Below are 16,689 nucleotides of genomic sequence, written 5' to 3'. Positions count from 1 at the left end.
AAGAAAAAATGGTTTATCATCTCTGAAACTTCAGACTCAAAAACAACAACCACAAAAGGGGTGCTCAGGGCACAGGGCAAAGCAACAGCCAGAAAGGCTCAAGTGAAGTTCCCAAAGCATAAGGAACACACCATTTTCCTTAATAGTAAAAGGTGTTTTCTCCCTTTAATGCAAATTTCTGCATGTTAGTAGAGGTCCAGTTGAACAGTGACACACCACTAAATGAGCTTATCACTAAGAGGAAGTTACTATTTTTGAAATGGCTCTTTAAATTCAAATGAAGGAGAGGTGGAGGGCTCTGCCACAAACATTGGAAGAGACAAATGGTTAAAAAGATAAAGACCTTCAAAGACCATATGTTGCCCCAAGCAGCTGTTAATCGATTTTACTGTGGTTCAGTGAGTCTGGCTTGCTTTTAACGGTTCATTTGGCAAGTTGTTGCTGCAGTGATTTCTAATAATAATAATGTCATAATAATCTTTCAACTGGGTACAGATGTGTGGCTATTCAGGATTGCTCTAAAAGTGATTTCTGGACTTGGAGAGATAGAAAAACATAGACAGTAAGCTAATTTAGTTCCTTCCTCTGTGGCACACATCACACTTAAGAACAGAAGGACAACAGTCACTCTAAGGAAGAGAAAAAGGCATTTTCTTCCACACATTTGGAAATAATTGCAGCAGCTAAGAGCACAACATGACCAGTAGACAAAGACAGCATTTACTTTGTTCACACTACGTGTGTTACTGATTACAGTCATTAAGACAACAGATTTTTATTCAACAAACTCTTTTTTGGTAGAGTGGTTTTCACAGTTCTCCATTGCAAATGATATAAATGGTATTTTGACTTTATCTTTGCAGTGATTCAAGCAGCAAAGTAATCACTTAAAAATTACGAACGTGATGAACTGTAATTAGGGCCATATTTTGTTTTTATTGTGAACCAAAAGCTCAGTGCCAGCATTAAAGCACAAAAGGAAAAAGAATTTAAACCCAAACAAGTGAAATAATTTGCTGGTTATGCAGCTTGATAATCATATCTTTTTTTCATCAGCTGCAGTCATCCTGCTGTCACTCCACATTGCTACAAAGGCTCTCAAACACAAGAAAACACACTCTGTGTTCTCTATTGTCACTTTTCAGATGTAACTGTGGGTAGACAATACATTTTGCAGCAGGTAGAAGTGCTTATTGCAAGAAGGAGAAATTTGTCCCACACTCTCCTTTTCAATTCCTTCCCCTTTTCCTTTCTTTAGAAGAATAAATTCAAAACCCATACAAATTATTCACCTGACTTGGGGCAAATAAACCCATCAAAATAAATAAAAGCATAAAATTTTAAATACCAAGCTCTGTGTAAACATCTGCAGTAGGCTTAAGATCTGTGTTAGACATGAAGCTTCCCATGACTGTGATAGTTGTTCACAGTGACTTCAAGGTGACTGTTCACATACAAACACATGTGCTGAACGTCCAGGCTCCTGAGGTAACGCCAATGAATTCAGCTTTAGCTACAAACAAGCACCAAACTAAAATCCTTGCAGGGTTCCTATTCATTATTTGGTATTTCTGTATCACTATGTGGTACCTTCTGAATCATAAATTCACATACCAGAAAGGGACCGATTTGATTTTTATTTATGCGTCAACATGTGTTGTAAGTGAGGTGGAAAATTACTGTAAGGGCTGTACACGTGTTGGGAGCCAAGCAGGGCAGGGAAAGCTTCCACGACCGGGCTGCGAGTGACCCGACCTGCCGGTGGGGCAGGTGCCCGGATGCCTGGGAAATCGGGCTCCGGGAGGAGCCTTAACACACAAAAGCAATTAACTGCCACACAACCGAGGCCCCTGTGCTTTAGTTTCTCGGAGGCATGTCGGCTCGGCCCTCCTCGCCCCCGGCCTCTCCCTGCCTGCGGTCCCGCTCCCTGTCCGCGCCGCTTCCCCGCGGCAGCCCGTGCCGCCGCATCCCAGCGCTGCGGAGCTTCCCTGCCCGGGGCTGCCCGCACCGGCACCGCCGCCCCGCTGCCGCCGTGCCCCAGCCCGCTGCTCGCTCGCCCGCGCTGGGAACGCGCCGCCGCCGCCGCCGCCGCCGCTCGGGAACCGCGCCCGGACGCTGCAAGAGCTGCGCAGCCCTGAGCTGCTCGCAGCTGCCGAGCTCCGGCCGCTCAGCTGACCCTAAGCGGGCGCAGCGACCTGGCCCCGTCTTCTGCTTCTTCCTCGCTTTTTCGCTCTCTGCTCTCTTTTCTGTCCCACTTGGGTAGGAACACTTCCCCTTCTTTACCGATAAACAGCTCTCAGATATAATACTGCTGCGTTTGCACTTTATTTTCGTCCAAGAAATCTAGCTCCTGAAGAATCCTCCTCCTGTTTTATGGCAGGGGCACCTGGATTGAGATGAAAACAGTTTAACTCCTACAGTTAAAGAAGTACAGCAAATCAAGGTATTCATTCTTTGCTTCCCACAGGCAGGCAAGTGTTCACCCATCTCCAGGAGATCAGGGAGATGCTGTTCATCATGCTTACATCATGCGTAAGGATGACTTGGGAAGACTAACGCCATGAATCTGAACACCCTTTCCTTCTACTTTCCCCCCCAGATTTGTGTGCTAAGCATGGCACTGTAAGGTATGGCACTGGGATATTCCTTAGTTCAGTTGTGTCCTCTCACAATTCCTTGTGCAGCCTCCTTCCTTCAACCTCCTCACTGGTGGGGTAGGCGAGGAGCAGCAAAGGCCTTGGCTCTGTGGAAGCACTGTTCAGCAGTAACAAAAACATTCCTGTGCTATCAACCTGTGTTTATCACAAATCCAAAACAAAGCCCCATACCTGCCACTGTGAAGAAAGTTTTGGCTACCCAAGCCAAAGCCAGACCATCCTCTTCTCCTCATTCTTAGATGCCTGCATAAATGATGACTAGGTTTTGCATGTAACCTGGAGCCTTCTTAGAGGAGTGTCTCACCTGAAGTGCTGTCTGACCCTGGTGCCTCTGTATGGATATGCCTCTGGTTCAAGGCAGGCTGCAAAGGTATGCCTGCTGGCCTCCTCCCCACACAGCACCCACACCAGCACAGGCAGCAGCTGGGGTCTTTGTCTCCCACCTTTCCCTCACCTGCTGCTATGAACTGATCTTGGCTGCTGTATCCCTGCACAGGTTTTGTTCTGCTGGTGCTTCAGAGATGGCTTGGGCTCCAGGTTGTGTCTCTTCAGACTGTGAGCCCATTACAAATTTGTACAGCATCATATCTAAAAGGGTAGAAGTAAATTTGCACTTTCAATTTTCAGGCCATAAGGGGCTGATGCTGCATTATCTAGAGTCTGGCATCAGGCACAAAAGTTGGCTGGTGTCCAAAGGAATATCTGAGGGAGTAGTCTTGGATTATAGGATTCTCAGCCAGATCTTAATTTGCTTTTTACCTTGTGCCAGATAGGGAATCTCTGTGAGGAGTAGACATTGGAACCAGTGTTTCTACCTGGGCCTAGGGAGTGGGCATATGTCATGCGGTGACTTTATGATGTCTGTATCCCCAGTCACCTGGTTTATGTTACATATTAAGTTCTGCACCTTTAAGACTGGCTCTGAGAGTGAAGGGGGGAAGAAGAAACCGCAGTTTGTGTTGAGGAAAAACATCACTCCCCCACATCCTGCTCCTGGACTGTGGTGTCTGCAGCACGGACAGACTGCAGGACAGAGCTTTCCTTTGCTTTTGGTTAGTTTTACCTAGCTGAGGCAGAGAAGTTTCCTGGACTGGTTTTCTTTTTCTTGGATCTGTTCAAACCTGCTCTGGACTGAAAACCCAGACACATACCGGGATCTCACACCTGTGGTCCATCAAGACCTGGGCCTCGGCACTTTCCAGCATCAGAGGGACTGATACGAGACTGAGCGAGCCCAGCTACACCCCACAACAAGGACTTTCCTGGATGTGCCACCTCTTTGAACAGCAAGAGGTTTTACTGTTTAACATTATTCAATTTCTATTAAATTAACAGGTTTTTTCCACTTTTCTCTAAGGAAATATTTTCCTGAACCAGTTGAGGTAGGGGCTGCTTGAATTTGCTTTCTGGAGGGACCCCATTCAGAGGTTTTCTCCCAAATTTGCCCTAGACCAGGACAGCATATTAAATTTCCATATTCAGGATGACCTCCTGACTGTGTGATAGCAACAGAGACCAGTGGAGATGCAGCTTCTCTTCATCAGCTTTCCCATTCTCTTGTCTCAGTTTTCTTCATCACCCTGTCCCCTTCTCCTTCCTCCTTAGTGTCTGCATGACAGTGATCCATATGGCTTTAACAGAATATCATTAACCTGCAGCACTAAGGAATGCTGGTGCTTTCTTAAAAACATGCCACTTTCTATTTTTATGGTCTGTGAAGTACAGGCAGCTCAGACCAAGCTGAGGGGCTGACCTGCTGCTATGTACTGATCTTGGCTGCTGTATCCTGCACAGGTTTTGTTCTGCTGGTGCTTCAGAGATGGCTTGGGCTCCAGGTTGTATCTCTTCAGACTGTGAGCCTATTACAGATTCGTACAATATCACATCCAAAAGCGTAGAAGTAAATTTGCACTTTCATTTTTCAGATATACATATGGAAACGAGGATGCCTTTGAAACTTGAAAAAGAGAATGGGGGTTTGCTCTGTTTCTGTATTTCAAATTCTCTTCTTGCCCCACCCTCATCTATTTTTTGTCCTGCTTTCACAAGTGCTGCAAGAAATGAGCTAAGTTTTCTTTAAAACACAATGAATATGATGTGGCACAGCACGAGTGTGCTTGTGCTCTCCTTCCACCACACTGTAACTTCAACTTGTTCACATACCTTTTTAAGCAAGAGTATGAGAATAGCTTGTATCATATGAAAAACAAGGACTCTCCATTTTTGTCTCAGTCTAGGTTGCATTTTCCTTATTTAGTGGCTGGATAAGCAAATATTTGCTGCATTTATTTCACGTGGTTGCTTTCTGCTCAGTGTTTATGTTATCTCTTTATGTAGTACTATGCCATGTAAATTTGGATGGAGAGGGTGTAGATTTTTATATTGCAGGCTGATTGCAAACCTTCTTAGCATTTAGCAGCTGTTTTGCTGGCAGACAGTTTCATCACGTGTCCATGTAAAGGAAAGCACACGTGATTATATTTGTAAACTGCCTTTTTGTGATTATCAAGATAAATTATTTTACCTCAGAATTAAAAAAAAAAAAAAAAAGTCTTAAAAACTGTGGAATCCAGCTGGACACCTAACTTTCCACACTCCAGGAATGCTAAAATTAAACAAATTAAATAAAAAATTAAACCTTTAAACCTTCTCAAATCACCAAGTTTCATCTTAAAAGGCTCCTCAAATATCTAAAGCTCAAAGCATGTAGATTGTACCTTTGTGACTGAAAACCTTTGGGAGTTTTGCAGCAGTTCTTAACTTTTGTACTCTGAAACAGAGGAACATAAGGCATAGTATCAGATTTCGACATTTTATATATTCTCTAGTGAAAGTTGCTTACGTAACTTAAATGTGCAGCATCCGCCTGACTCTGAGAACTTGCCACATTTACAGAGCATGCTGGGGCTCTGAAAATCAGGCTTTTCCATATTGGCTGTTTATATGTCCAAAGTATGTTTAATTTAAAAAAAAAAAAAAAGGGGGGGAAGATAATTAAATGGACAAGTGGCTGCTTACCTGGGAATACTCTGTGCTTGCAGAGCTGCAGTTTGAATGGATCTCATAATTTGTTGCTATTTGTTTATTTCATGACCTGACCGTTTATAGGCAAGTACAAAAAGAGCTTTTTTTTTTCTTTCTCCAGCTGCAACATAATGATGTGGCATACAATAAAAGCAGCATTTCCACTGTATACAAGGAGCAGAGGAGGGAGCCCCAGAAGCCTTTCTATGTGCAGGGCTCAGCTGTCATGGAAGCAAGAGAGGATGTGAATTAACTTTGTTATTCTCTCCCTTATGGTCTCAACTTGACCTGGCTCATCCTCTCTAAGGAGCTGCTGTTATAGTAGGATGTCACTTCAGTCCCTGTTCACAGTGTTGGCTGTTTTTTTCAGAGACGCAAGGTCAAATAATTTGAGGGTAACTGGCTAAGGCTTCTAGTGAAATTGTATTTCCATACAAATTCCCAGTTAAATTTTTCAGTGCAGGATTCTGCTATTGTCTTACACCAGTTTCTGCAGTCTTGGGTTGGAACGCTTTTTCTGAGTTTATTCAACATGGGAAAGCATAGGTTATCTTAGTAGTGTTCACACCTGCCATGCATCTCTTTTTCCAAGGTTCCCTGTTTCTACATTCGGTGCTATCAATACATTGCAATGAAAGACCAGAAGCTGCCCAGGATCACAAAGCAACACCTTTGTCAGTTTTAAAATACCTACCAAAGTGTATTACAGGGATTCTTGTAAGTACTGTCTTGCTAGTATCCTTCTCTCAGGAGGATGGAGTCGCTGCTGGTTTTACTGCTCTTCTTTGAGGCATTGGAGTTAGTCACTGTGTGGACAGGCTGGAAGCTTAGACATTGTGACCTAAGAGAACAATATGCATTAAATCCTTTGAAGGTTAAAAGTTCTGTATATGTGGTTTTCCCTGTTAGTGAGTGTGAAAGGTTTTCAATGCTGTCCTTGCCTATCTGTAAAAGCATGTGATATAATTTCTTCCCTTCATCAGGATTGTTGGTTTTGCTTTTTCCAGCTCACCTTCCTGCTTTTGTAAATGGCTGCTGCTCACAATGCAGCTTGTATCTGCTTTATACAGTCTCTGCTGTCTTACAGTTCTAAACTGCCTTCAGTCTTGAGCAGAGCCAAAAGCAAAGCAGATCCTGGCCACAGAACAATATTGCCACATGGACCATCTTTGAAATAACAACTTTGGTTTCTTCCTTTGCTTAACAGCTTCTGTTTCAGGCCCTTTTTGACCCAGTTCTCACATAGCTTGAGAACTCATTGCTCACTTTGTGTCTGCAATATGGCTCACTCTGTTCAGTGATTTCCACTTGACCTTTCCAGCTTAACTTGATTCTTTGCCATCAGCCAACCAGAGGGAAGGCGTTGAGTGTATTTAAGGCATCAGGTTGCTAATGTGGGCACTGTTTGGCCAGTGGATGTGCATCCCTGCAGGAGTGTGAGGAATGATGGGAGGATGTACAGCTTGCTGGTAGAAGGCAATGCATTTCAGAGCTTGAAGGCTTTGCATAGGAGCGCCTGTGCCAGGGAATATTAAATATTATTCCATGTTCAGAAATAAAGGTCTGCAGATCATGCTAATTTTTTTCTATCTTCCCTTTCAGTTGTTACCCAGGGAACTCCTAAAGAGGGGCATGCAATTTTCAAATACTCAGTCTCTTTGGTAAGTAACTACATGGTGTACATACTTGGTCTTTTTGATTATGATACTGGTTTAGACTGTATATGTTCTTTCATGTCCAGGAGACTGAGTCTGTGTTGTTGCTTAGACAATAATAATTAATTTTCATTTAAAGAAAATTTTATTTTTTCCCTTAGAACATGATTATTTTATAAAGTAAAATAGTTCACTAGATTGTGAGAACTGTGTGGCTTAAAGAAGCAGTTGTGGAAGCTAAACCTTTTATTTCTGAGTTTCTGACTCAATTCCCATTCACATATTAGTGAGCAATGCTGCCATCCAACAGCTGCCTGCAGCTCATATCAAAATGAGATGGCTGCTTAAGACCCGTCCTTGAGACTGCAGGGAACTAAAGGAAAGAAAAAAAAAAATAAGACCCTCTAATCTCTACTGCAAGTTGGGACCCTGTGGGCACCCTTTGGCTAACAGCCAAGAGCAGAGACAGGAGATGCACACAGAGCATCTGCTTCGAAAAACTCCTGATCTTAGTGAGTAAACTCAGCCCGTCCTTCACAGGTCAGGATGTGACTCATACTCCAAGGTACTTTGCAGCAGGGATGACCTGACTAGCCAAATGGTAATCCTAAAATGTGGGAGGTACTAGGTGCTTTCTGTTAGCTGAGAGATTACAGAAGATAGCAATTTTTCGCCAAAAGCCAGCACCAGTAAGCTGCCGACAGATGCATCTCCTGACTCCAAATGCCCCATCTGCCTGGATAGATTTGACAACGTTGCATATCTAGATCGCTGCTTGCACAGGTTCTGCTTCCGCTGTGTCCAGGAATGGTCAAAAAACAAAGCAGAATGCCCACTCTGCAAGCAACCCTTTTTTTCCATTTTCCATACGATTCGTGCTGAAGATGACTTTAAGGAGTATGTACTCAGCCCTTTAGAAACTAGCTCCTTTGCCAGCCCTGATGGCCGGAGATTTCGTTATCGCACTACCTTAACGCGGGAGCGCCGCGCGCGCAGTTCCCCTTCCCGACGGATGCTGTCCCCTCCAGATAACGGGATGCTGTTTGAAGGGTTGTCGAGTGAGCCAACGCGCCAGAGACACAGAGAGATTCAGCAGATGATCAGGAGGCTGGCCTCAAGGAGAAAGGCCAGCGCAGAGGGCAGATCTCTGCGACAGATTCAGGAGGAGGACATAATCAACTTCCGCAGGGCTCTGTACCGCACTGGCGTGCGCATCCACAGCATTCAGGACGGTGGCCGCCATCGAGAGATTTCGGCAGAGTTCTTCCGCCACAACCCTGCTTGCCTTCACCGCTTGGTTCCTTGGCTGAAGAGAGAACTTACAGTCCTGTTTGGTGCCCATGGATCTCTGATTAATATTGTGCAGCACATAATCATGAGTAACGTAACTAGGTATGTCGTGGTTTTAAAACAGTAACTAAAAAAAATTACTTATTTCTTGCTGTGAGATATAGATTAGAGCAAGAGCAAAAGAGGCTTAAAACTTAAAAAGGAATAAAGAAAGTTTATTAACAAACTACAAGAATAAGAACACCAGAATAAACTTCCAGAAAACCCTTTTTATCCCCTACTACCCACCACTCCCTTGTTCACATGACAACATAGAGACAAAAACTTTGGAACTTTGGTGTTTAAAACAGTCCCAATTCCTGCTAGAGTCTTTTTATCAGTCTTTGTAGAGAAACAGAAGTCTTCTTCTGCTAATCTATGAAGTTTTCCACAAGAAAGCTATTTCTGTTATAGCTTTCTATTTTTCTGATGCCAGCTGCCCAGAAATCTTGTTATCAGTTCACTCCTCCCATTTCATATCACTCTGAGGTATGTTATGGGTCAATGAGTCTAGGGATGTTATTTTTAAGGATGAGTTATTCAAATGCAAAAATTCTTTTCATCTGTTTCTGTGAGCTTTCCTGGGAACAGTTTTCTCATTGGCTCTCAAGGCCTCAAATCTTCAAGTCTTACTCTATCTCACTCTGTTCCAGCACCTCACTGTATCGCAATTACCTTTTGCTCAAAATCCACACTTTGAACACTCCATTCCTCCCCATATACTCTGTCATGAATTAAAGGATTTTTTTCAAGACCCTATTGTCCATCTCCATAGCTTTAACAAACAAATATTTCAGCTTATAAAGCATCTCCTTATTCTCTACCTTTTCTGAAGCTTAATTCTTTCATTCACTGTCTCTGATAGTTTAGAAAGTCTCTTTACATGTTGATTACTCTCTTTTTCTCTCTCTGGATAAAAGGATTAATCTGTAAGTCTCATCTGGGTAATGAAAAGGTTAAAATCTTGCCCAGGCTTTTGTAGATGGTTCTGTGATCTCTGCCGGAGCAGCAGCTGGAGCTGTCTGCGATGGAAGATTCTTCATGGCTGCTCTGGAGAGTGTGGTCCCTGTCTCAGCACACCGCAGGTCAAGAGCTTTTTTCTTTCTTTACTCGGCAGTCTCTGGTGAATTCCATCACGGCAAAAACTGCAGCCGAGCCAGGGACCGGCCTGGCCCGGCCAGAGCCCGGGGCAATCCCCGCAGGCCCCATCTCCCGGCCGGGAGCCGCTGGGCCCAGCCCAGCCCAGCCCGGCCGCATGGCCTGGGCAGGGAACGGGAGGCCAGCTGGAGCTCTGTTACCTTTCACAGCCAGGAAACAAAGAGACAAAGAAATTCCCAGGCTTAGGTCTTAAGGTGGTGTTCACAGGTTGATCTCACTTTTCAATGGTCAAAACTGCTGTCAGTTCTTAGAAATGACCGATAATTGGTCAGGAGAAAAGACTCCCATCAGTCACCAGCAGCTTCAACTTCCTTAGCTCTCAAAACCGCCTTAAAGGTAAAGTCACTCCATGACAGTATGATCTGGAAAGCCAGGCCTTTGCTGATGATTTAAAGCCATTTTTGCTGAATCAGACAGAACACTTCCTGCATGAATTCATCAGTTTTGCTCGTTGTCCTTTTAACTTAGAAGCATACAATCAGCATGCCAATTATGACTGTCCTGCACCATCATACGAGGAAGGAAGCCACTCAGACTCATCTATTATTACAATATCTCCAGATGTGGTGTACCCACAAGGGCCAGATAATAGTCTGTCTGTACCTGGTCTTGGGCAGGCCCCCTGGGATGATGAAACTCCAGGGCCTTCCTATTCCATTTCAGAAGAGGTTCGTGCAACCGTAGCTTCTCCTCTGGAGTCATCAGAAAGTTCTGATGAGGACTCTGCTTCAGGGAGTCGGGGAACCAAACTGCAGACTGGCTTACAGGCTAGTGCTGACTCAGACGACAGTGGCTCTTCCTCAGACAATTGTGTCATTGTTGGGTATGTTAAGCCATTAGCTGAGAGAACCCCAGAAGTGGTTGAGCTGTCCTCTGACTCTGAGGAGTCCATCAAAGAAGAGAAAAGGGAAGATGTCAAGAAACAGCTACCAGTCCAGTGTCACAGCTGGAGTGACAGTGAACCAAGCAGGAGCTTCTCACCTCATTCCCCAACATACAGGGAGGATGTAGGAAGTTGAAGAAGATAGATACAGTGCGCTTGTCTTTAGAGCTTAACTTTAAAGCTTGCCTGTCATCAGAGTATTGCCAATTTTGTACCTTGATTTTAAGTTACTAAAAAGCTGCATATGCCTGCCAGGAGATAATAAGATTGGAACTACTGGACTGGGCAACACACAAAAAATACTCAGAAATGCCTGAATTCCAGGAAATGGAAGCTCCTCTGTGAAAATGTCTTTTCAATCAATTGTAATAACAGCTGTCCACTGATAACCTCAGGGCCAGGTTGATGAGCTATTAGATTAATGCCATCAGGTGTGCTGGACTTCACAGTCAGACTGATTTAATGAGTTGCCTCAAAAGGTGTTATAACGGATGTGAGTTAATCTCCTCACTGCATGACTGGATCTCATTGTTCGAAATCAAGTTGCCTAATCTGGCAGACAATGCAGCCTGGAACATCAGCTCAGCAAGCAAGGCTAAGCCAGTGGAAAGTGTCTCTTCTAAAGGCAAAGGTGTGGTTCTACCTTGACATGGTGCCAGAGTCCCAGGTTAGCTCACCACCACCAAGGCACCACACCAAGAATGGGACACACTCCAGGAGCAGGATGACCTGGAGTGGAGCTTAGAGCTATTGCTCGACAGCATGTCCTGATAGTTAGAGCTGAGTGTGGAGGGAAGGAATTGAGGAGGAGGCTCTTTGTATGGGTTTCAGGAACTGGTTTATTGTCTGAAGGGGTCAGGGACAAAAAGCAAAAATCAAAGGGGTATAGGGAATTATATATAGGGGTGGTTCAGGGGGTGGTTAAAAATTCTTGACTAATAGGGAAAACTCAGGGGAGGATCAGAGGGTGAGATTCACTGAGTTCCAGCAAATGGGGAAACATGAAGAGGGGACACAAACTAACGAGCAGATGAACAATCCACTGGGGCATTGTGGTTTAGAGGAATTCCAAAGGGGAGGTCCAAGCCAGAGATTGTACAAGGCAGGATTGACAGGAGTTCACGGGAGCAAGGGCAGGGATCAGAGTGGATTGACACTCAAGGGGGAAGGCTTAACATAGGACTGACACCCCGGGGGGAGGGACAGAGAACATTCTGGGCCAGGAGGCAGTGCTGTAACATGGATTTGCAGACGACTGGAGGAGTACAACTTGGAGCAAACCAACTGAACTGAGGGGTGACAGAGCATACTAACAGAACGTAATATTTACAACACAAAGAACACAGATGCACTGCAACACTACCTGATGCTTAAATACTATTTTATTAATGCTTTAATTCATGAGTTAAAGTTATGAGTTATGAATATCAGGGAAACAGCTCTTTAGTGTTTGCAGCTTTATTGGAAACAGTGAGAGAAGAGGGCCCGTGGGGTGTGCACACACCACTGCTGCTCCCAAAATGGCGTGGAGGAGGAGGATGTCAGTTCTGTCATCCGGCAGGTCTGGGTCTCCTTTCCTAGCAGGAGTTTCTAGCTAGACGCTTTGCTGACTTGAGATTCATGGTCTCTATGGCACTCTTGGCTCTACTAGTTAGGGTGACGAAGGTGAGAAGTTTTGACCAAAGACTTGATGTTGTCCTGTGTCTCTTCTGGTCAGAGGTGTTACTCCAATTCTTTATTTGCACAGTGGCTCATTGTTTTAGGGGTCCTTGCTAGGTAATTCTTTCCCTGCTAAGTCTTACGGGAGTCCCATATTTATATATTAGGTGATGTAATCTCCTCCTCTATAGTCTTAGGTAGCTCACCATCTTGGATGAACGTGGAGCAGCAGGGGCAATACCTGATGGTAAAGGAGTTAACATTGGAGAAACAATTCATAACTAATCACTGAAACTTGATTTGCATAACAATTCATAATTAACATTGGAACTTTATATCAACTCCTTAGCTGTTTATTCTCTACTTTTCCCCCCTCTACTTCTTTGATCAGGCTCAAATCTGCATCAATTAGCAATTACTTCTTCTTCAAATTACAATTTTCTTTATTTTTGATATTGGTTGTAAATTTGCTTGGCATCTTGATGTTCTTGATCATTTATTACCATGATTTATTTCCTTTCTATTAAGCTCCTTGGTATTGTTAGGCTTGCTTGTACAGCAGATGTTACAACTCAAATTATACAGAGGATCATGCAGGGTGGGAGGATTAGACTAGTAATTATACACACGACAAAAAAGGTTATTTTCTCCCACCAGTTCCCTTTTAATGTCCAGAAATTATCCCACCAGCTAGTATTGAACATAGGGGTCCACTTCTGTGCTCCAACATGGGCTAGCTTCCAGATGTCTTTTGAAATATTTTTAATTACTTCACTTCAGTCATCTATTTCTAGGCAGCATTCAGAAGAGCTGAATTTTCTACATATGCCCCCTTCATTGGCTAATAAATAATCTGCTAACCTGATTTGATACACTGCAGTTCTAGTCTGGGATCACTTATGTGATCTAAAGTGAGGGAAGTCTTGGTTTGATACCATTTTGAGTACTGTCTGCAATCTTATAATCCAATTTAACAAATAAATTTGGGTTCAGTATCCCCAGGACCCATCTTGAGCCCAGGTTGCTGGCCCATAAGTGTGAATTATCTCTTGGAGGGTACACATTTTGTTTTTCCATGTTTGCATTCCTCTGTCACTGTTAGACATGATGTAGAAGTGTGGGTTCAATGCAGCACACCAGAATGAGTTGCTAGGAAAAGGGGCCTTTATTCTCTGAACTTTTCAGCTTTTATAGGGTCTTACGCTACAGGTTTAACTTGATTGGTCAAGGGAACACCACCTCTTGTCCCATTGGTGGGACAAGAAAAAAACACACTATCTGCAGTTATACAGAACTGTTTTGAGAAAGTAAAATGGTTTACAAATATCATTTTTGAGCGAGATAGCTCCCAAGAAACTTTCCCTTGGGAACAGATCAGCCATTGATAGGCTGTAATTCTCTCGGGCTCAGAGAAAACTGGGTCCACATTCCTCTAATTTCAATTAAGTTTCATTTTCATCGGCCAGGTTTGTCTAAATCATCATGTATTGGGACCCCCTAGGTTTGATCCAGACTCTTTCGGAAGCAGGAAAAATGACGGTTTAATAATCCCGATAGTACAACTGCCAGTCCAATCTCCTGTCAATTTAGTGTAAGCCACATTCCCACATATCCAAAACAGGTTTTCTCAGGCTCCCGAAAAGATGTCACTGACAGTCATTGGGAACTCCCAGTACTTGTATACCTCTCTCACTCCCCAAAATGGATTTATGCCCTTTCTGGCACATTCATGTAATTTATATTTTTCCTGGTAGATACACCCAGTTTCTTTCCTCCCAATGGACCAGTACCTGTTGAGTTCTTTAGGGATCCACCTAACAACAGGATGCCTTACTTTTAAGTATCTTTTACAGGACATTTCCCCTACCAGGGTTTTATACATTTCCCCCTTTCATAGATACACACTGTTTTCCAATTATTTTAGACTTTAATTCCCACCATTCTTTTCCCCTCTGTCCAATAATTGGTACCTTCTGTCTTCTTTGTATCCATTTTAAGATTTCTATTGGTTTCTATTCCAAGCTGATCCCTTCCCAAGGCCAGACTTCAGCCATTTGTGTATTCCCACAGATCCAACAATTCATTAAATTCAATTTTTACTGATCTTTTCTACAAAATTGATTAACAACTTTTTCTCACAAGATGCTTCTAGGTTTTCTCTCTCATTCATTGATGTTATTATTTTCTTATACCAAGTCTGATACACCTTTGAACTTCAAACTTATTTTCAAAGCAAAGCCAAGCATCTCCTATAGGACACTCCCCAAGTAATCGTTGCCGATAAGTGGTTATGTTTCATAATATCCAATATGTCTTCCTGTCCTCTTGACAGGTTGCTAACAAAGAGAGATTGACACAGTTTTAGTTTGAATTAGTATGTACTCGTATTAGAGATCTGGTTTCCTTTCCCTTGTAAAGCTGGCAGTAACATTTAGTACATGGGCTCTTCTGACTTCCTAGTGTGTCTTTGACAAGTAGGATCAGTAAGAGCATTCTCAGGAGTCTGGTATGAGGCATTCCTCCATCCTCTGTGACCACTGGGTTGCATCTAGTGATTGGAGTGGTTATTTTTAAGTGGAATGTTCGCTCACCCAGCCTTGCTTCCTGGTTATACTTCCTTCCTACAGAAGACCCCACTGGTTTTAGTACAGGGTCTTTTGTTCTCCTAGGGCAAATAACCTCTACTTTTTCCCTACCAATTTACTTTTTGCTCTAAGGGGTGTTCTATAGGAGATTGATTTACACTAAGATTGGAGTCAATCAGGTGGAGAAAGAGGAAGGGGGATATTTTAACCCTTTTAACACAAAAATATGCATTACTACAATTTTCCACAATCTTTAACACTTTCTTTGTTTGTTTGTTTTAGCTATAAACAGTCTTTAACAGTCTTTAGGTTTCCTCTGGAGGATTAGCTTTAGATCATTTGAGTACTTGGTCACAGTCCACTTGTTAGAAGATTCAGTAGGTGATGTGTTTGGTTCTGACTCTTCAGTGGGAGGTGGCACAGGTCCTTTAATCCAGGTTATATGTAACCACACCTTCTCCTGGGTCTGTATGGCTGTATTAGTGGTGAGCAGGACCTGAAGAGGGCCTTCAAACTTCGAAGTTAAAGCTGCAGTGCTCCATGGTTTAACTAATACCCAGTCTTCTGGATCAATGTTATGTACCTTAGTGTCTGAGGGAGAGGTTTGGGGAAGATAACCTTTTTTCCTGAGATCTTCTGATGTACGCCCTATGGCCTTTAGGTATTTTTGGGTGGCTGCCTCCTCTTCTGGATAAATTCCAGTGGTATATGGGGTTATCAAGAAGGGGAGTCCAAACATAATTTCATAAGGTGACACTCTGATATCTGATAGGGGCCTTGTTCTACTTTGTAACAGTGTTAAGAGTAGACACTTAAGCTAATTCACGTGGGTTTCTGCAACTAATTTAGTTAACACATTCTTGATGGTTTTATTCATTCTTTCTACTCCTCGGGAGCTCTGGGGATGACATGGGTTATGCAATCTCCATTTCATTTCCAAGGCTTCAACAACTTCTTGTAAGACTTCGGCAATAAAATGCGGACCCCGGTCAGAATCAACATTATTTATTTACCCATATTGGAGGATGATGTTTTCTAAGATTGCTTTTGTGACCACTTGTGATGGCTCTCTTTTGCTTGGGAACACTACCACCCAATGGGTGAGGTGATCCACGATTACTAACAAATGTTTATATCCCTGAACAGGGGGAATTTCTGTAAAGTCCACTTGCACATTTTGGAACAGCTGCAGGGCCAACTCTCTTCCTCCAGATGGTACTCTTCTCATTACTTTCTAATTAATTCATTGAGAGGTTAAATATCCTTTAGTAACTGCTTTTGCTACATCATATGCTCCCATGCACATATGGTTCCTTAGAAAGTGGTCACACAAGCCCTGTATTCCCCAATGGCTCAACTTGAGTGGGTCTGCCATCATCTTTCGAGTTAAAGACTTATTTAAAATTTGCTGCCTGTCAGGGGTGCACCATTCTCCATTCTTCTGCTGCCCTCCCATCTTTTCTAACTCTTTTAATTCTTTCTCATCAAAGACTGGTCTTTCTTCTTTTCTCTTTTCACTTGATATTCCCTCTATTTTAAGAATTTTAAATGGACTCTCTTATTCTAAGGCCACTTCTTTCACTACCTGATCAGCTAATCGGTTCCCCTTTATTTCAAGGGTGTCCCCTTTTTGATGTCCTTTTATGTGAACTATGGCTATCTCTGTTGGCTTCCTTGGGGATTCTAGCACTAATTTTATTAGCTCTGCATGTATTAAGTTCTTGCCCTTAGAGTTTAAA

General features: G+C 43.1%; 1 protein-coding gene across 1 annotated transcript in view; it reads left to right on the top strand.

Annotated features, from left to right (window-relative positions):
- Window positions 1-16,689, top strand: part of LOC131572621 (E3 ubiquitin-protein ligase Topors-like) — a 37,753-nt gene that overhangs the window by 8,100 nt on the left and 12,964 nt on the right. The window contains exons 2-6 of the mRNA XM_058825871.1: window positions 6,274-6,398; window positions 7,284-7,342; window positions 7,877-7,901; window positions 7,986-8,732; window positions 10,180-10,830. Coding sequence (XP_058681854.1) covers window positions 6,274-6,398; window positions 7,284-7,342; window positions 7,877-7,901; window positions 7,986-8,732; window positions 10,180-10,830 — 1,607 coding nt within the window. The remainder of the gene's footprint in view (window positions 1-6,273; window positions 6,399-7,283; window positions 7,343-7,876; window positions 7,902-7,985; window positions 8,733-10,179; window positions 10,831-16,689) is intronic.

The sequence above is a fragment of the Poecile atricapillus genome, chromosome Z, assembly GCF_030490865.1.
Source record: "Poecile atricapillus isolate bPoeAtr1 chromosome Z, bPoeAtr1.hap1, whole genome shotgun sequence".
NCBI classification, from domain to species: domain Eukaryota; kingdom Metazoa; phylum Chordata; class Aves; order Passeriformes; family Paridae; genus Poecile; species Poecile atricapillus.
This window is presented reverse-complemented; position numbering and strand designations above follow the sequence as displayed.